This window comes from Tenrec ecaudatus, chromosome 8 (genome assembly GCF_050624435.1).
Source record: "Tenrec ecaudatus isolate mTenEca1 chromosome 8, mTenEca1.hap1, whole genome shotgun sequence".
Taxonomy (NCBI): domain Eukaryota; kingdom Metazoa; phylum Chordata; class Mammalia; order Afrosoricida; family Tenrecidae; genus Tenrec; species Tenrec ecaudatus.
The window spans coordinates 106,513,716-106,533,628 of NC_134537.1; the positions used below are offsets into that span (position 1 = coordinate 106,513,716).

Below are 19,913 nucleotides of genomic sequence, written 5' to 3' on the forward strand. Positions count from 1 at the left end.
CCACAGGGGCAGTCCCACTCTGTCTTACAGAGCAAGTTTGTCTTGTTTTGTTTTCTCTAGCGTATGGAGTCATTACTCCGGATAAACATTTTGCTCAAATGTTGGCAACTTGGTTGTTGGTTGTTGTTAATACCAGTTAGGAAGCTTTTGCAATTGTCTAATCAATAGCTGGAACCCAGGAAAGAATGCGGACAGGGTTTTGATCTGTTGTACATAAGGCTGCTCTCACCGGGCATCAACCTGACAACACAGATCAAGAAAATGAGATACATTTGATCTGCACCTGCCATCCCTCCAGACAAGCTCATGGAGGGAGAAAAACCATGTTTTAAGACAATTATCAGGGATTAAATACCAAACTATTTGTTCCAGATTGTCACGTGATCTTGGAAAAGTCACTTGACACCTTAAGGATACTTTTTTTAAACGACAAAGCACTTTATCTGCATAATCTTGTTTGGGGGCCACGAACTCCATGATGCTGTTCACATACGACATTTACTTGAATGAGATTCACGAGATTCGGTGATTAACTGACGATTGAGAGACATCCTTTTATTTTTGTTGTTGTTTGCTTTATTGTCTGTGTCCTCCAGCACTGTCGGTCAGTCACGGTCACTTTACAGACAGGTTTATGTTTCTGGAGACATTTATGGGTCTTCATCGTACTGCACAGTGTTTGACACACAGAAGGGGCCCTGGGGGTGTAGTCTGCTACGTATTGAGCGTTAGCACCTGCCAGACCACCACCAGCTGCTCTTCCAAAGACCAGACTGTCTGCCCCACCCCCACGCACGTGAAGATTCAGTCTCTCAGAAATCCAAAGCGCCAATATGCCTCGGAATCGACCCGATGGCAGTGAGATGAAGTCTGAGAGGCGCGCACTGAGGGTTTTTTGAAGAAAAGAGGGCGAGGGGTTGAGAAAGAGAAATTATGTCGTGACATTAAGAGATCCCGGCCTTCTTCCAGCTACTGGGTGGGTGTTCGACACCTCCGCGGTGCTAGATGTTGAAGATACCTGCCTTCCAGGTACTAACTTTGTCGATTCTGGATTGGCTTCTGCCGTTCTGCGGCACGGCACCCTGACAAGTCGTCTGTCTTACGCTTGAGGCTTTCTTTCCTAGCTTGTTCCAGAGATGCTGGTCAGAAACGTGACGGCATTCACGCCCCTCTCGCCTTCACCTTCACCTTGCCATTCCTCCGCACCCGCTCCTCCGTCTGCAGCCAGCGACGGAGCGCAGGCACCCGGCCTGGCTCTTGCCGGGGGCGGGGTGGGGACGGGGCGCAGCCGAATGGACACAGAGCCAGAGCAAGGCGCAGCGACAGGTCTGGTGGCGGACAACAACGTGGCACCCCCGGTTGCTTTCCCTCCGGGTCTGAGGGGCCGGGAGGCCGGTGTCTGCACCCTCTGGGCAGCGCGCGCCCGGGACTGACTTTTGCAGAGTCGGGGAAGGTGCGTGGGGGCCGGAACCCACCGCGTGAGGACGCGCCCCCGCCCCTGCTCCTAGCCCAGGGCGCTTCGAACTCGGGCCGGGGGCGGGCGCAAGGCTCCCATTGGCTGGAAGGCGAGTGACGGGAGGGGCGTGGTCTCTGGTGTGAATAAAGGTGGGCTGTGCCCAGTGTGGTGTCAGTGTCTGAGTGTCCACCGCCGCCGCCTCGTCCCCCCGCACCTGAGCCGAGCCTCCGAGTGCGGCGAACGCCCGCCGCGGACTGAGACCCGAACCAGACAGCCGGCCGGGCCGAACTCTGGCTGCGGACCGAGCAGTTCAGCGGCGGGCTCGGTTCCCTGGCTCCACCCAGCGCCGCTGCGCGCGTTCGCATCTCTGCCGGCCCCGGCCGCGGCCGCTCGGCTCGCGCGTTTCCCTCCGAGGTGCTGCGCTCCGGGGGGCGGGCTTTCTGTTTCCTGCCCTTTCTTCTTTGTTGCTCGGAAAACCGGTCTTGCGAAGCCAGCCCACGCTTCGGAGGGAGTTCCACTTCCCGGGAGAGGTAGCTGCCGCGGAGCGCACCGACCCCTCCTGCGGACGACGGGAGAGCCGGCGGCGCCCCCCCGCCTGCCTTGCCCGCCGCCTGCGTGCGCTCGTCCGGGGAAGCCGACCAAGTTCAACAATGCACCCGTTCCAGTGGTGTAACGGTGAGGCTGCCGGCCGGCCGGCGGGTGCGCGCGCGCTGGGGGCGGGCGTGCCGCAGACGCGGGAGGGAGGGGCGCAAGGGTAAAGATGGAACAGCTAAGTTTCTCACGACGTAGGACGGGCAAGAAAGTGTCCCCGCCGCTCCCGGCTCTGCTCCGTGCTGGAGTCGGAGGGAGCGAGCGAGCGAGCGAGCGAGCGAGCAAACAAGCCGGGTTTCGCTGAAGGGCTGGCAAGGGTGCAGCTGGGCAGTGAGCAGGTGGCCCGGCCGGGCGGTGAAGCCCAGGGGTTCGCGGCCTTTGTGTGGCGCTTCGCTCAGCGCTCCCGGTCCTCTGCCTTTGTGCGCTCCGACTCTGCTCTTTGTTGTGCTTCTCCGAGAAGTCAGTCCGCGGCCGGGCTCGGAGCTCCCAAACTAGAGGGAGCTCAAGTTCCCCAGCCTGAAACTTTGCAGGCTGCTTTAAATATGTACGCAGTGCTGCGTTCGGGACGGGGGCGGGGGTGGGGGCGGCTTCCTCTCGGCCTTTGTTGGCTTCCCACAGACTGGTAGGGTGGCTTCTATGCCCTGGGAGACACTTGATTCAGCAGTGCCTCTTTATGGCATTGGTAATGCTTTGCCGATAGCCCAGCGCCCGGCCATCCTTGAGGTGCGGGGCTGGAGACTGCGACTTCAGAGGCCTGCCCCCCTCTCTGACACCCCACCGCGGCGATGCCGCTCGCTCCAACCCACTGGCGGCTTTTGTGCCGGTTCAGGTGGTTCTGGGCGAAATCCAAGCAACCTGACAAGAGGGCCTATCTGAAGCAGGTAGTTCAAAGTCCCGAAAACACTCTACAAAACCTTTCATAGCATTAGGGTCTTGACCAGACTGTTCTGGTACTTGAAGAGTTTCTATAGAAGGGGTGTGGGGGGAGGGGGGCAGATATCTTTAAAGCAGCTGGTCTTATATCTGAGTATGGTTGACTAACTAGAGGGGGTGGGGGCTCCATTCTCAAGAACAAGTCACCTGCCAGATCCTGGATTAATTATTTCAAGAGGCTTTTTGTTTTATTTAAGGCAAGGTTTGGCTAGCATGTGTATGTGCCCCGCGTCACACACTCAAGCACCCCTCCTCTGGCTCCTCGGATCTAATTTCCTGAAAATGAACCAAACTGTGGGTGATAGGGAGGTGTTAGGAGAAAGGGGGCTGAAGGAGGATGGGTGCCTCCAGCTTCTGGGGAAATTTCTCCCTGGCTGGGCAGGAGCAGCAGCTCCTGGCTCCATTGGTCTTTCTTGGCTAGCCCTTCACTTGACGTCATTCCCTCTCCCAGCCTCCACGCTGGGATGAGATAGTCTGATGTCAAGGCTCTCATAGGTCCGTGGAAACAATGGAACAGAGGCTATAGGAGACAGGATGACATCAGTCTTGCTTCAGGGCATCTTCCTCACCCACCTAAGACTTGTTGGAGGAGCTCTTGTGGCACAGAGGGTTACACATTGAACCACAAGGTCAGCAGTTCAAAATCACCAGCCTATCGGCAGGATACTCTACTCCTGAACAGTCACGGGCGCTGAAACCCTTCCTGTGCTGTGGATTGGGTGTGAGTCAGAATGAAAGTGAGTTGCAGTCGAAGTTTAGGACCTGTTGCTTTCTTTCCACTTTGTAAAGTGTCAGAGATGCTGTTCTTTAACTTGATTGAAGGATCAATCCCCTTCACTACTTTAGGGGAAATTATCAGGAGCCGCCCTCTTCCTGAGATTGGGACTCACTCTCCTTATTAGTTTTTGAGAAAAACTTTTTTTCTTTTCAGTGAGGTATACAAGCCAGTGCTCCCCAACACTCTTCCCATCCATATACCATGCCTTCCCCAAACTAAATCCTGGAGCCCGAGAACCAGAAGCCAGTGAGCAGACTCTGATTCATGGTGACTCCTTGTGAGTCAGAGTGGAATTGAAAGTACCAGAATCAGGAGCACTGTGGAATTCAGGGAAGATAGAGGCCACAGGAGTCTCAAGGAGCAGGGAGGGGGGGTTTCGGCCAGGAAAGGCTGTATCATCAGAGGTATGGAGAAAGGCGAGAACAACAAGGGTGAGCAGTGAGTGGGTTGGGCTGCAGAAGGTGGTGCTGGCCAGTTGGCATGAAGCTGAGAGAATGGTGAAGAGGACATAAAACTGCGTGTGAGTTTGGAAAGGACATAATAAAAACCTCACAGGAGGATGTGTCAGGCATGTGGGCTTAATTAGAGAACTCTAGGACTTGAAACAGGAATGGCATGGATGAGGAGGTGGGGAGGGGGTGAGTAATGTGCATTTGGAAATAGAGATGTGGCAATAGAATTAGGTATCGATCCAAAAGAAGTTTGAAGAGAGGCTCACTACATGGGCCTCAGGTAGCACTGAGGTACACTGGATGAAGCTAAGATATATGTGTTCAAGATGACTTCTAATATTTCAGACCAGCCTTTTGTGGGTACACTAGTAGCTATGACATAGCAATACTAGTGACTCCTGGCTTCTACCACAGCTGTCTGGAAAGTGCCCAAAAAGCATGTTGAGGGCTCAATACTGTGGCCTTTGGAACCAGAAGCCTCACTATTCGCCAGTGGGCAAGTTATTTAATATTTTTGCTCCCCCCCTCCCACACCCCTCCTCCTTTTGAACAGAGGGATTGTATCTCAGTGCAGTGGCAGTGATTTTTTGTTTGTTCATTTGGCATATGAGAAGGGGAATTATCCATTTCATAGTCAATGCTTCTCAAAGTGAGTACGCATAGGAGGCACCAGGGCAGCCTGTTACATTGTAGATTCTGATTCAGTCTGAGGCTTCAGCCTGGGAAGCTGTGTTGCTGACAAGTTCCCAGGGGGTCCCACGTCCGCATTAGGACTCTATGCTGGTGCTCTAAGTAGAAAAGGGAAAGGTGACCAGAAAGGTAAGCTGAAAGTCCTGCCACTTTCCGGAACACCGCTCTAATCTCCGTGCTGCCGGTTTGCTGGAGGAGCTGCTTATACCATCATTGGTTTCTCGCTTCCAACCAACGAAGGAAAGCATCCAGAGGGAACTTCCTGCCATGGAGAGGTGGGGCTGGAAACCCCATACAGATATTCCCAACTGCTCCTCCTCGTGTTGCTGTACCGTGGGCCGGTCTGGGATTGAGTCTTGCATCTGCTGCCCAGTGCCTACAGCTGCAGGCCCCCCCTTGGAGGGGCCCTAGTGGCATAGTGAGTTAAGTATTGGGCTGCGAACCACCAGGTCAACGGTTCAAACCCACCAGCAGGAGAAAGACGAAACAGTCTGCTGCTGGAAAGACTTATACAAGCTTGACAGCTGCAAGGAGCCATTCTGCTCCGCCCTGTGCGTGGTTGTGGGTTTCAGTCAAGGTGATAGCTTGAGATGCTCTTCTAGGCACACTCTGTGTACTATTGCATTGCACAGATTGGCTAGATGATTTACCAAAGCTCACACAACTTAGGATCAGGCTTGGAGATACATGTAAATCCCGAGCCATTGAAACAGAGACCCAGTAGCTGAGAGTCTGCCCCATGACTATATCCTTGCCAAGAGAGAGGGCCATCAAGCCCAGTACTGAATTCCCATAGCCTACAATTGTTTCCTCCCTTTTGCAGGGTGTTCCTGTGGCCTGGGACTGGTTAGCACCAACAAGACTTGCTCGTTGCCACCCGTCAGCTTCCAAGACCTGCCCCTCAACATCTACATCGTCATCTTCGGAACAGGCATCTTTGTCTTCATGTTCAGCCTTTTCTTCTGCTGCTACTTTGTCAGGTGAGTGGCTTGCTGGCCAGACGAGGAGGAAGGCCGTGGGGGTGGATGAGGTGAGTGAGGCTCTCACAGTACGGTTAGTAGCCTCATTACGACTGGGGTTTTCTGCATTGACTGCCCATCTCTGGGCCCCTGAGGCCTGCTGTTTCTATTTACATCAGCCTATCAGGTTGTCCCAGAGCATGTAAGGTCACCATGTGCTGGACTGCATCCCACCTTTGGCCAGTTATTCTGAGGTTGTCTACAATGACTCCCTGAGGAAGGTTCCTGTAACAGTGGGTGGCCCTTTAACTGTCTTCACGCCTTCCTGCACATGCCCTCTGGGTGGCTAGGGACAGACAGATGGGCATCAGTCACACCAGCGGCATGTTCCTTTGCCCTCCTGGGAAATCCTGTTGTCAACCCTCCCGGTGCTAATATTAGCAAGCTGATGTCTGGAGAGCCACTTGTTTACCCTGCCTTATGAGGTTGGGTTTTTCTATTCTTTCTTTCTTTCTTTTTTAAATTTTATTTTGAGAGTGAAAACAACAACAACAACCCATGAAAATGCTACTTACTCTTAATTGCTTGGAGATTCAAGAAAGGGTTTGAGGTTGGGAGGGATAGCCAAGCTCCAGGGACTGCTGCTTCCCCTCCTGCCAAAGGGCATGGGAACTGATGGCTGTTTTTCTATAGGAATGGTTGCCCATGCCTGGTCGTTAGGGTGGAAAGTAATGTGATGCTATTGCTGGTGACATGACTTCATTGTATGGGACTGCCCTGCAAGGCCACTGAGTAGTTAAAAGTTCTTGGCTGTTAGACTATGCTAGCCGTCCTGCACTGCTCAGTGTACTTAGTAGTAAGGCTCCGCATGAATCCAGTTCCCCAAATGCGGATGTGGGTCCAGGCCTCTCCTGCCCACTTCTGCATTTGCCTATCAGTCACGAATGCAGCATGCTGGGACCTAGTTCACACATTGGAAGGGCACCTTCTTTCAGATGGCCATATAGGCAGATAGCCTCTACTGCAGTGGTTCTCAACCTTCCTAATGCTGCAGCGCTTTAATACAGTTCCTCATGATGTGGTGACACCCCCCCCCCGCAACCATCAATTATTTTTGTTGCTACTTCATAACTGTGATTTTGCTACTGTTATGAATCAGGTGACCCCTGTGAAAGGGTCATTTGACCTCCAAAGGGGTCAGAACCCACAGGTTGAGAACCACTCCTACTGGCTCTCACTGCCCATGTAGGGTCGTGAATTTGCTGGACCGACTTCCCAGAGAACACACCACACTTAGGGCACCAGCTTTATTAAAACCAAAAAGGATGCCAATGCATGGGGTGGCTAGCATGGGTCACAGAGCAGAGCTTCCATGTCCCAATGCAGGCCAGCTGCTCTCTGTCTCCCTGAGTTTTCACCAACCAGAAAGCACCCCCACCCCACTCCTCCGCTGAGCCTCCGCTTTCAGAGGTCTTATTGGCTTCCCCTCATAGATGACATCATTCCTCCTTAGGCTTGGTTAGCATGCGTCCCCCTGGTGGCCTCTCTTGGTGTAGCCACCCCCTACTTCCTGTATTGGCATTGGTTGGGGCTCAAAAGAACCCAATTGCTTTCTGCAAGGTGATGCCACACTTCAAAAATTCCCCAGAGTCCCTGTGAAAACAGCTACCTCCCTTCCAAGTGCCTGGCCAAGAGTCACAGAAGACACATCAGCCGGAGTCCAGACCCGTGTCTGGTCAAATCTTCTCAGAAGGTGGCACAAGTAAGGGAAAGTAGGCGCGGCTCTCTGCTGAGAAGCCTTGGGTTCTCCACTGACACGCCAGAGAGAAGGCGGCACCTGGTGGTACTCTATGGCCGGAAGAAAAGGCGCCCTGGTGGCATAGTGGGTTACGCGTTGAACCACGAGCCATAATGTCAGCAGTTTGCAACCAACAGCTGATCCTTGGGAGAAAGATGAGGCTCTCTACTCTCGTAAAGCTTGGCAGTCTCTGAAACCCACAGGGGCAGTTCTACTCGCGTACAGGATGGCTTTGTCTTCTTCTGTTAGACAACTTTTCAGGCAGCTCCGAGGACTGGAATTTTCCGCTTTGGTGCCCGTACAACATGTGTGGTTTGTTTTCCCTCTTGTACAATTGAGTCAGAGGTTAGCATCTAACTGCTCCATGGGGGTGAGGGTCAATTGTTAGTTTAATCTCTTCCCTCATTCCCACATCCACTCCCTTTTATCAGATTTGAGTTTTCTTTCTCACTCATCTGGCTTCCTGTCCCTCCCCCACACACCCACACACGTGATCATGCAATTCCCCTGTGACTGAAGATGGAGATAAACCAGACTTATTTATGATGAGGCTGGGAAGAGTCTATCAAAACCAACATTGGTTCCTTCCCCTGCCCCATGCCCTCCACCCAGGCACACACATGCCTAGCTACAAGGGTGACCAAGAGACAAAAGCCTAGACCAGATCATTCTGGCTCAGGAAGCAGGTGACCAGGGTTCATTTCCTAATTCTGCCACTAATGGGTGTGGACTTAGGTTTGTAGCTGCTTTTTTTTTGTTGTTTTTTTACCAAACACCTTCTGTGTGCTAGACACTGCGGTCAACCTTTCGCAAAGAAAGCACATTCAGTGCTCACAATGACGCTTCACTTTAGGTGTTCGCCCACATTGTAGGTTAGGAAAGTCAGGCGCAAACAATTACGAACATGCTCAGGGCCAGGCATAGCAAGGAAAGCAGAGGTGGGCTAACCTGGGCGGTCACACTCCAAGTCCACACGTTTGCCTCCCGTGAGTCTTAGTCCGTACATGGGAGGTGGGGGAGCCACTGGCATCCGTGGCCACCCGTCACCATCAGGCACTGGGGTTCTGCAGAACAGGTTGGGTAACTGTGCATTACTGATGTACTATCTCCCTTTGGCTGGAGTTAAAGATCAGACCAGTAACCACATGATAGCAAAAGCTGCCCCCACTGCTGTAGTGCCAAGCACCACCTGGCCCTTCTCTAGTAATCCACTCCTTCATCACCCTGCCCTCCGAGCCCATGCCCAGTTGACCCTGGAGCTTCAGGGTTCCAGAGACCCGCTGGTATGCAGTAGCCTGTGTGCGACTATGTATAGCAAGATACACAAGCACACAAGCCACTTCCTCTCCCTGCTTCTCCGTTTCCTCCTCAGCCAAAATTGGCCCACGACCACTGCTCGCTGACCCGGTGAGCTCACCGGCCAAGGCCAGTCTCCACTGCCAGCACCCCCTCACTCATTCTTTCTCCTTCTCACAGAGCAGAGCTCTGCCCTGCACAGGATGGCGGGGACAGTGGAGTGGGAGCCGGCAGGAAAGGGGTGATTATGTTCAGGGCCTGCTGCATTGTTTGTTTTACATGGGAACAGAGACCTGGGAGAGCCTATTGGCAGTGGCTAGAAATGGTCTCATTGAAATCAGGGTATTTTTAGTTGGTTTGCTCATCTGACAGCTGAGAAGGCCACCTGTCCCAAGCTGTTGGCACTGCCTCTCCAGCTGGAGGGCCTGTGGTTTTTGCTAAAAGCTCAGTTTCCCTTGCAGCCTTTTTGGCCCCATTTCATCACACCCGGTACTTCCGTGAGCTGAGAGACTGCAGGCTGGAGTGGCCGCGGGTTGGAAGCCCTCCCTGTTCTGAGTTCTGGGCTGTGAGGAGCCAGGCTTCTGGAGTGGGGAAGACGGTTAAGGGGGGGAGGGGGGGAAGCCAGGCAGACAAGAAGAGGGAGGGCAGGGGAAGAGCGAGCCCTGAGCAGTGGTTACAGAAGGCACAGCACCCTCTCTATAGTTATAGCCATGTTGTAGCTGAGGCCCTGGAGGCTACAAAAAGATGTCATGGTCCCTAGGTCTCCCAGACAGCTTAAAAGTGACTCTTCACCGCTGCCTCCTGTGCTCCGTAGATCCCTCCTCACAGAGTGGCTGCGCCTTTCTCCCTCCGAGGTGGCGGTGAGCACCCTGCCCTCTCATTTGGGGGCTGGAGAAAGACAAAAGATGGTGAGGTAAAATGTGTGTACACAAGAATATGCCTTTTCTGTACCAGAAAGCTCTCTGCAAAGTTCAGGATGTCGGATTGTGGGAGCCCAGGTTCGGTTTGGAGCTCAGGCCTAGAGTGAGCAGAAGGGATGGAGAAAGACATGGTGTGTTGTCCCAGCCAGGAGAGCCAGCTGTGGTGCCCAGCCCTTACCCCCATGGCAGCAGTCCACTTGGACTGGAGTTCTCGAGCAGCTCCAGGAACACAGGACCTTGCCAGGTCCCCGATTTGCTGTCAGAAACGGTGGAGGTAGCTGGCAACAGGATCTTCTTTCTGGCCTGGGCTTTGGGTGTGGGCTCGGCCTGACCTTCTGTCTCTCGGACCACTGACTCTGGTAGCAGTGTGTGCATCTCTGGTTCTCTGCCCGTGGAGCATCCTATCTCACCCCCTTTGGGGTGTCCCATGATTGGAGGTTCTTTCTCTTTAATTTCGGTCAACAGTCTTGCCAAATCATAAATACCTGAGGTTTTGCAAGAGCTACCGCCTCCACCACAGCTATCCAACTTCACCGAAGACATTGTGTAAATGAAGAAGTGTGGTTGCATTTTAGGAAAGTTTTCATCTAATTTTAGCATACTATGAAATGCTATTCTGTTTCTTTACAGCCATTTAAAAATAAAAGTTGGTCTTACCTTGTGGGCCGTCAACCCCCACCCCATGCCCCAAAAATAAAAGGCAATGAGCCAGATGTGGCCCTCGGGCCATAGTTGCCAGCCCTGGTTCTAACTTGCTTTCTTCTAGTAACTCCAACCTACGTAGGGATGGTAAAGGGAGAGCTAGCCCCCATCTGGAGGTTCCTGACTCGTGTGTTAAAAAATACTAAGCAAAATTGTTAAATAAAGTTTGACTCGCGGTGACCCCAAGTGTTGCAGAATAGGATGACGGGCTCAAGCTGCCAGTGTTCTGATCTGCGCCACCGGAGACCTGTGATAGCCCTCGTACAACCGGCCGCCATGAACTAGACTCCATCTCACAGCAGCTCTATGGGGCGGAGTAGAGCTGGTCCCATGGGTTTTCGAGACTAAATCCTGATGGGAGCAGGCAGCCTCATCTTTCTCCTAGAGCTAGCTGGTGGGTTTGAACTGCCAGTCCTACCCACTCTGCTCCTTATAGTCAATGGATATGTTAGTCCAGGCAGACTAGAAAAACAACTTCATAGACACTCATGTGTATAAGAACTTCATATACAAGAGCCATTGAGTATTGAGAAAACATCCCAGCGAGTCCAGATCAAATCCAGAAGTCCGATATTAGCCTATATGTCCAATCCCTATCTGTAAATTCCTCTTCAGACTCATGCAACTCATGCAATGATGCTGAGTGCAGGCCAGTGGGTGGAAAGTCTTGTGGATCCTGTGGCGGTGGAAGCATCTCAATGCTGGCAGGGGTCATCCTGTACCTGTTCCAGGGCTCTAGCGTAGCTCCATGTGTCTTGTCAGAAGAAATGTCTCCAAAGGAGTGAATCTGTGTCCCACCTCCTGTGAACTGTTTATCTCCTTAGCACTTCCACATGAGGTCATCGAGCTGCCACCTGATTGACAGGCTACACTCCACCCCTCCACTCAAGTCTCAAATTGAGAACAGATTATGTAAGGACCACAATGGATAAGAGTCATTATAAGCTACCTGCAGAATTTTTGAGTGAAGGGTTTCCCCACTGGAAATCATGAAACTGTGAAAACTCAATGCATAGTCATGGTCCTAACCACTTGGGTAGGAAGCCACTGAGTCATGGGCTCTTGATTTGAAAAGAAGAGGGGTATTTCCTAAACCCGATCGAATTCTCAGGACTGTGCGGCTGACCAATGCTGTGCCCTCATTGGCAGAGCAGGCCCTTTCATGTGACCTACCACGCAGAGACTTTGAGTCTAATCCAGAGGCTGCTGCCAAGTAGCTCTACGGTGTTTGGGCAAGATTCTTAACTTCTGAGCTTCGTGGCCTACTATTCTTTATCTAGAAAAAGACATCACCTCCCTCGCTAGTGTGTTTGGATTCCATAAACACATTATGACTATGACTACACAGAGATGGGTGAACGACCAGTACGCCTTAACTGTTAGGGTGCTGCTGTATTGATCACCACATCCTGGGCTTGGGCGCTGGAGCGCTCTGCCCATTGCAGGCCACTGGCTTAAACGAGAAATGAAGAAGGGCCTGGGCGTGTTTCTCTGGCAGTGTGAACAGCAGAGTGTGCTTTGATTCCAGAACACTTGCATTCTCTGGATGGAAAATTCCTCAGGCAATAGAAGCTATTCTGCTACCCTGGCTTAATGGGAAATGTCTCTTGTCAGCACATTTAACTCCTCCTGTACAGACCCCCAAGGAGCTCTGGCAGCATAGTGGGTACTTGTTGGGCTGATAACTGCAAGGTCAGTGGTTCAGAACCACCAACTGCTCCATGGGAGAAAGATGGGCTTTCTAGTCCCATGGGCTCAGAAACTCACAGGGACAGTCTGGCCTGCCCTGTAGGGTTGCTGTGAATTGGCATCCACTTGATGGCAGTGAGTTTAGTGGTCTGTATTTTGTCGTTTTGGGGGAACAGACCCTGAAGGCGCTCTGGTGCTGTCAGGTAAGCTTATTGGGACTGCTAACTGCAAGGTTGGCAGTTGAAACCTACTAGCCAATCTTTGGGAGAAAGATGAGGCTGGCTGCTCCCATAATAAGTTGCCAAGCCTTGGAAACCACAGGTAGCACAACGGTGAGTTGGAACCAACTATGGCAATGGGTTTGATATGAGCTCTGGTGGCGCAATGGTTCAAGGCTTGGCTACTGACCAAAAGGTAGGGGATTTGTACAGCACCCACTCACCCACACTCCCATTCCTTGGAAGAAAAGGCCTGGCTCTCTGTTCCTGTAAAGAGTACAGCTGAAGAAGCCCAGTACTACGTTGTCCTGCAAGGCCTACATTGTGCATCCGGACTAGCTCAGTATGTAGTCACAACCACTTCCTCTTTATGCTCAAGAAGCACATTTTTAACTAAAGCAGTTCCCATTCCTGAAGCAAATTAATATGTGAGCTGCTCCTCAGAGCTGTGTCCGGTGAGGGACCTGGCAGTATGAGACGGCCGAGCCCAAGTCAGTTCTTAGTCATTCAGGGTGGGAATGGGGCATAACAGATCAGAAATTGAAGTAAAACCAATCCACAGAGCCCCTGAGGTGCCCCAAGAGTGGACTTTGGGCTAGGATCTCCCCTAGGACCAGGGGGAGGGACTCATGGGGGCGAACATACCTGGACTGATGGGCTTTTTTCTTTTTTTCAACCATGTTTTCTTATTGTTCAGAATAGGACACTGCTGGTTTGCCTACTTATAAGGGATGGACATGGGAGAGAAGCTTGGGGAGAAGGCAATGGGGCCAATGGCCCGGAAGGTCTAGGGGGAAGAAGGAAGTGGGGAGAAGGATGTGGTGAGCGGATGGTGTCATGGACAGGGGAACAACTAAGGAGTCAAACCCAACATCTAGGAGAGGGTAGAGATCCTGTGAGTACTAGAGCAACACCACGCTAGTGGAGAGGAAGCACTAAGGTGGAAGAAGGGGGAAAGTGATGACGAGGCAGGAGGAGGCAGAAGGAAACAGAGGCACGCTCTAGGAAGCAAAGGCATAGATACGGAGATTAACGGAGGTATGCATTTATGTAAATACCTTAACCCATAAAAGAGAGCTATTGACCTATATACCTGTGTTTATAAGGCAATACACTGAGGCTGCAGACAGGCCTTGGGCTTGGGCTCATACTTTCTTCTATCAATGCAAGAACACTCTGTTCTAGCAAATTGGCATTCTGTGATGCTCACCCACCTCCCACCCACCCCCTGCACACGATTGCTGAAGACAAAATGGGTGCATAAGCAGATGTGAAGACAGAAGATAGTGCCCTGGCTATTAAAAGACATAGTGTCTTGGGTCTTAAAAATTTGAAGTTAAACAAGCAGCCATCCAACAGCAAAGCAACAAGCCCACATAAAAGCAGGGAGGGGATGAGTCAATCGGGGTGGAGTAGAGCACCGATGGACTGCGCAATAGACTTCTGATCCCTCGAGGCCTCCTCACCCCCACTATCATGACCCCTCCGCCACTTCCCATACTGGACTAGAGGGGGGCATACGCATAGGTATAGGCAAGGGATAAAACTCACAACACATGAAACCCAGGAACAGGAATGGGCATAGCAATACCAAAAGGGAAAGGGGAAGGGGGAGGAGAGGTTGGGAGTGCCAATCGCAATGAATGGCACATAACCACACCTCCCCATCCAGGGGGAAGAACAGCAGAAACCAGAGGGTAAGGGAGACAGCAGTTGGTGTGAGATTTGAAAACAATTAACAATTTATAATCTATCAAGGGGCCATGAGGGTTGGGGAGGTAGGAGGGAGGGGAACAAAAAAGGGAGCTGATCCCAAGGACTCAATGCAAAGTAAATGTCTAGAAAAGAATGATGGAATATATGTACTAATGTGTTGGATACAATTGATGTATGAATTGTAACACGAGTTGTAAGAGCCCCCAATAAAATGATCTGAAAAAATATTCTTAGTCATGAATCAACTCTGAGTAGCCTGCTAAGCGCGGTGCATGATGTGAAGGGATGAGCGCCCACACTCCCACTGTTCCAGATGAAGCCCAAGCAGCCGACCAGCCAGCGTTGCTTTGACAGTGCTGGGTTTATGAAAAAGTATAATAAACTCCTCTCTGGCCCTTTTCCCTCTCCCACAGCAAGCTCCGGAACCAGGCACGGAATCAGCGATATAAGCAGGTACAGTGTCGAAGCTCTCTTTCCCTTGGCCCAGCTCCTGTCTCTCCTACGTGCATTGAAAGGAAGCAGACTCCTAGACTGGACTTCCTCTGTGACCTGTCCATATACTGACCCATCCACTTGCTGTCTTTGAGACTGGCTTGTCCCAGGCAGTGCCCTAAATGGTCCCTACTCAGGGCATCCCTCTGAGGCGCAGCCCAGAGCGCCTTCATTGGTTAGTTCTCCCCTGGCCCTTTGATGCCTCTAGCCCCTGTTGATTGGGTTCTTCTGACCTCATGCCTCCTCTTTCTTCCTTGGTCTCCCAGGTGGTGCTGAAAGGTGATGCCAAGAAGCTACAGAAGTGTGGGGTGAGTGTCCCCGGCAGCTCGGTGGGGAGCCCCACAGTAAGCCCAGTGGAGCCTTTCTTCAGCTCACAGCCAGGGGCTTTCAGGAATCTTTTCAGTACTTGCCTTCTTGCCTTTGGCTAGCTCAAAGGGCCTTGATCCCAATTATGTTGGATTCCTGTTCTATAGAACTGGCCCAGGCTGAAAACAAAGCCATTTTCAACAGGCTTTCTGAAGTCTTGGCGGGCAGGCAGCGCACCTGTCGCACTAGGTCATCCTTACGTCTCACCAGTGAGAAACACAGGGGCAGCTCATTTTGCCTTGATGTTCGGTTCCCAGGTTTTCAGGAAAGAAAATAAGGTCCTAGTTAATGTCACAGTGAAAAAAGAGAAGAGAGTCCATAAGCCCTGCTCAGAGAAGAAGAGCCTTGTTGGTACGGTGGATAAAGTGCTCGACTGCCAACCAAGAAGAGACAGTCCATTTTAGTAAAGATCTCCAGCCTTGGAAATACTCTGGGGACATTCTTCTCTGTCCTCCAAAGTTGCTGTGAGACCGCCTTGATTCTGGGGCAGTGGGTTTGGGCTTTTTTGTGTGTTTGTCTGATGTCCTGCTCAAACTGTGAATGCGAACAGTGTTAGCTGCCCCCCAGGGGTTCCTGCCCTCCTCCTCTTCGCCTGCACAGCCTCGTTCCACAGGGCCCCTCGGCTCTCCCTTCCCCTCCTTTGAGGTCACAGACACACCTGCACTCTGCAGGCTGTGCTCGCCATGGTCCAGAGAGGACAGGATCCCCAGACAGGGCCTCATCCCATCCTCTCTTGATGGTCACGCCTGCATCTCAGCAAGCTACCATGCTTCCAGACCGAGGGCGAGGTAAATCCCCTGGGACAGTGGTGAAGGGGAAAGGGAGTGTTGACAGAGAAGAAAATGAATCTGGACCTGAAGAACGTGGCTGGCCACGTGCGCCGGCCCCCCGCCCCCATCTCCAGTTGTTGCTGGTGCTCACCTAGTGCGCTGGGCTGCCAAGAATGACTCGCACCCTCGGGGGCAGCGTTGTCCGCCAGGGCTTCGTGTGGGTGGAGGTGTTCCTTTGCTGGCCGGTGCAGTCGGGTAGCCACTCGCCACAGGAGGCTGATGGGCACTTGAAATGGAGCTAGTGTGGCCGGGGAGATACATTTTGTATTTCATTTTATCTGGGCGATTTTAAATGTAAACGACCTCATGTGACTACTGACCACACATTATCAGTGCAGCTGTTTGCTGCTTACTGCGGCTTGGGTGAAAGTTTGCAGAAGGAATTGGTTTTCCATTCAGGCATTCCTACGACCGGTGCGTGGTAGTACTGGTTGCAGTAGCGCCTCTTCCCGCTTCTTCCCTGTCTCAGTCATTTACATTCACCCTTCTTTCCTCTCCCTTCCTGCTCTCTGCACTTTGCCCGGGGGAAACTGCAGTCCTTTTCATCTCATAGGATTGGCTGTGCTAAGGAGGGTTAGCCTTCCTGGTGCTACTGTCTATAGGGCTTTCTCCTCAAGACTGAGCCGCGGGTGAGTTCCAGCCAGACTCAAAGGGTGTCTGCGGGCGACCGTCGCAGGCGTTCTGCCTTTGTTAGAACACGTAGGCTGATATTCCTTGTTTTGAGTTTTGTTCCACGGTTCCCCTCAGGACCTTCTATTGTGCTCCCTTTCAGAGCAGTTGGCAGTGGCATCTGGGCACTTACACGGTCCCTTATTCGTCCTTTGGACTAGTTTCCACGCATCTTCGTTTTCTTCACACTTAGCTCCTGAGAGACCAATAATTTCCCAATAGATGCAGTTTCATAAAATATGACTAAGCCTCTCTGGCCGAGAGAAGAGTCTGGGCTGGAACTTCATTTCCTCAGAGGGGGATGAGATCCTGGATAGTCCGGGTGGGTGGGTGAGTGTGGCTGCCCTCTGATCGTGTTGCCTACAACCTCCGCTCCACAGAAAACCTGTGCCGTCTGTCTAGAAGACTTCAAGGGGAAGGACCAGCTAGGCATGCTCCCATGCCAACACGCCTTTCACCGGAAGTGAGTACTCACTGGGATGTGTGCCCGGGCAGCCTTTGAAAGAGAAACAGGCAGAGGGAATCCTCTAGCACAGCGGTTCTCAACCTTCCTAATGCTGAGACCCTGTAATACACTTCCTCAGGTGGTGCTGCCCCCCACCCCCAACCATAAAATCATTTTCATTGCTACTTCATAATTGTAATTTTGCTACTGTTATGGATTGGGCGACTCCTGGGAAAGGATCATTTGACCCCCAAAGGGGTTGCCACCCACAGGTTCAGAACCGCTGTTCCAGTGCCTCCCTCCCGGTGTCTTCCAGCTACCTTCTACCCCTTTGCGAGTGATGACGTAACCCTCTCTGCTCTGGGCAACACCAGGCAGCCAGAGAGGGGCTTGATTTGGGGAAGGTACAGAGGTGGTTTTCTTTCTCTGAGAAGCAGCTGGGGTCTAAGGACAAGAGACAGCTCGAGCACAGTGGGGTGTACGACCTGAGAGGTTCATGGGTCTTTTTATGCCCACAGATGCCTGGTAAAGTGGCTAGAAGTACGCTGTGTCTGCCCGATGTGCAACAAGCCCATCGCTGGACCCTCCGAGCCCAACCAGGGCATTGGGATCATGCTGGAGGAGCTGGCATGAGTGCCGCCTGAACAGGAAGACCCGGAGAAGACCTCTTCCCTCGGGGATGCTGGTCCCCTTTCACAGCTACCTTGACGAAGACAATGGACTGGTGATGATCACGTGCCCCTAGAAGAGGAGGAGGATGCCAGCCTGGTCTGTGCCAAAGGGTGACTCCAGTGCTGCCCTCGCCCCCTCCGTCCACCTCCTGAAGCCACTTTCCCCTTTCAGCAACACTGGTTTCGCCCATCAAGACCACTGCACCCTGGTACCAGACTCTCTACCTGACGGGTTCCCTGCTCCCGGGAAAGCAAACACACGCTTCTCTGGCCAAGAGCACGTCCCCCTCTTAGGTTCCCTTTGGAAGGCAAGCCAACATGACCTCAAAGAGAGGATGGGAAGGATGCAGCCTCGTCTGAAAGCCCCTCCTCCTCTTCCTCTTCTCAGAGGAAGGCTTGAAGGGAAGGACAGACACGTCAAGGAACCAAAAGCCTCTTGTGGAGGTGAGGGAAGTGCTGTGGTAAGAGCGAGGAGGAGCAGGGACACATGCAAGGAAACAGTCAATGTTTACATGCGAACTGCTGACGCGGGCTGACGCAGGCTCCCAACGGAGGTGCTGTCCCGTTTCTCTCTTCCTCCGTTACGCTCGGAGCTCTCTAGTAGACGTTGGGGTTTGAGGGCCTTTCTGGAGCGTGAGCGTATTTGATTCCCAGAGTGGCGTGGGGTTTTGCTTCTCCCCTAAAGGAGCAAAAAGAGGGGCCTTGGGAGGTAGGGGTGGGGGACAGGGTATCTGGAAGAGCAGAAAACCTCCTTTTCCTTTGTAACTAGTATTTTTATATAACACCCTCACCAGCTCAGGTATGATCCGTGGACTCTCCAGAATGGCAGGGTCTTGGGGTGGGGGGTGGGGCCTCCCATTCTTCCCTAGAGTGGGTGACGATGGCCAAAGGGTATGTATTTAAAGAGAATTAAATTTAATAACTTTGTCTAACCTTTTGCCTGTGGGTGTGGCCTGGTGAGTCTTTCTGCCAGTAGAGGGGAAGAAGTCCTCTCTCTGGCTCCTCTCGCAGCCCTACACTCAAAACCCGGATTCAGCCAGGCTTCTTTTTAAGGAAGCTGATGTTTTCCACCACGTTTTTTGTTTGACAAAGGCATGAAATGCTTGCTTTGGGAAACCAGATATGGTGGGTGATCAAGCTTCCACAACAGAGGGGACTCTGGCTCTGCTAGTGCGAAAGTGAGAACAGAGTGGCCTACCGGAAGCTAATCCCGGAGCTGCGTGTGGGAGTGCAGATATTTCAGTAGGATGTGGATGTGGGAGGGGCTGGGGGCAGGGTAGCTGAGTTTTGTTCTGTGGGTGCTGGGACCCCTGATGTTTCCAGTTGATGGCACTGTACATGCGCCCCCTAGAGCGACACTCCACACGGTTCCCCATGGCTGACGCTGAGGCACATTCCCAGGCGTCTCTGCGGAAGCTTGCCCCTTCTGGGTGGGCGTGAGCCACCAACCTTCCAGTTAAGTGCATTAAGCGTCTACTTACCCCAGGGAGGCCTGAGACTTCCTTAGACAGGGCTTTTAAAGAAAAACAAGACGGTGGGGAACTGTTGGAAAACGATGCCAACTTTTTTCTCTTCTGACCACAAACTAGAGATCACGTACAGTATCTGGCATTTATTGAGGAGAATGAGGATCCTGTTGAAAGAGGGAAGGCAGCTGCAGCTTTCACCAGCATCTTCTGTGACAGCTCTACTGGCCCCCACTCTGTCCATCCAAAGACAGTGAGTGTTCACCCACCACCACCGTCTTGCACGAGATTCATTTAGCTATTTTTTGAGAAAAGATTGTTGGAAAAGCTAAATGGCTTATCAATAATTACACAGATACTACGCAACAAGGCCGAGGCACACATGCTGACTCTGAGCATCTTCAGTGCCAAGCTGGCTTTACCCTACAAACCTTCAGAAGCTGATTAAGCTCCGTGAGAATAAGGAAGCAGGTGCTACTGCCTAATGGAGTCGTGGAAAACAAAAGCCCCAGATAATTGTCCGATGATTTGTGGGTTACTTTGTAAAGAGATTATTGTATGTAGAATCTTCATGTCTGAAATAGGTCACTGAAGTGGATATAAGAAACTCGTATGGGGCAGAATTTGCAAATCCCCACCCTGGTATTTGGGAGCAATGGGTACCCTGAGCAATCGGACCTTTCTTCACCTCCAATTAGTCTCCCATCCTGATTTACAGTTTACTCCTCCACTGCTACCCTCAGACCTCCCAATTGTGCAGTTGTGTTAGGGCACTC

The 19,913-nt window shown here is 52.1% G+C and overlaps 1 protein-coding gene across 1 annotated transcript; it reads left to right on the forward strand.

The window, feature by feature from the left end:
- Positions 1 to 1,642: 1,642 nt before the first annotated feature.
- Positions 1,643 to 18,494, forward strand: RNF122 (ring finger protein 122). The gene is made up of 6 exons (XM_075556708.1): positions 1,643 to 2,131; positions 5,724 to 5,880; positions 14,612 to 14,651; positions 14,957 to 14,998; positions 16,936 to 17,018; positions 17,519 to 18,494. Exons 1-6 carry the CDS (start codon positions 2,107 to 2,109, stop codon positions 17,631 to 17,633), a joined length of 462 nt encoding a protein of 153 aa, XP_075412823.1. The 5' UTR covers positions 1,643 to 2,106; the 3' UTR covers positions 17,634 to 18,494.
- Positions 18,495 to 19,913: the final 1,419 nt, after the last annotated feature.

Coding starts and splice junctions, on each gene's coding strand:
- RNF122 (XM_075556708.1), top strand. CDS start 2,107: ATGCACCCGTTCCAGTGGTGTAACG. Junction 2,132..5,723: donor CCCGTTCCAGTGGTGTAACG/GTGAGGCTGCCG, acceptor TCCCTTTTGCAG/GGTGTTCCTGTGGCCTGGGA. Junction 14,999..16,935: donor AGAAGCTACAGAAGTGTGGG/GTGAGTGTCCCC, acceptor TCCGCTCCACAG/AAAACCTGTGCCGTCTGTCT.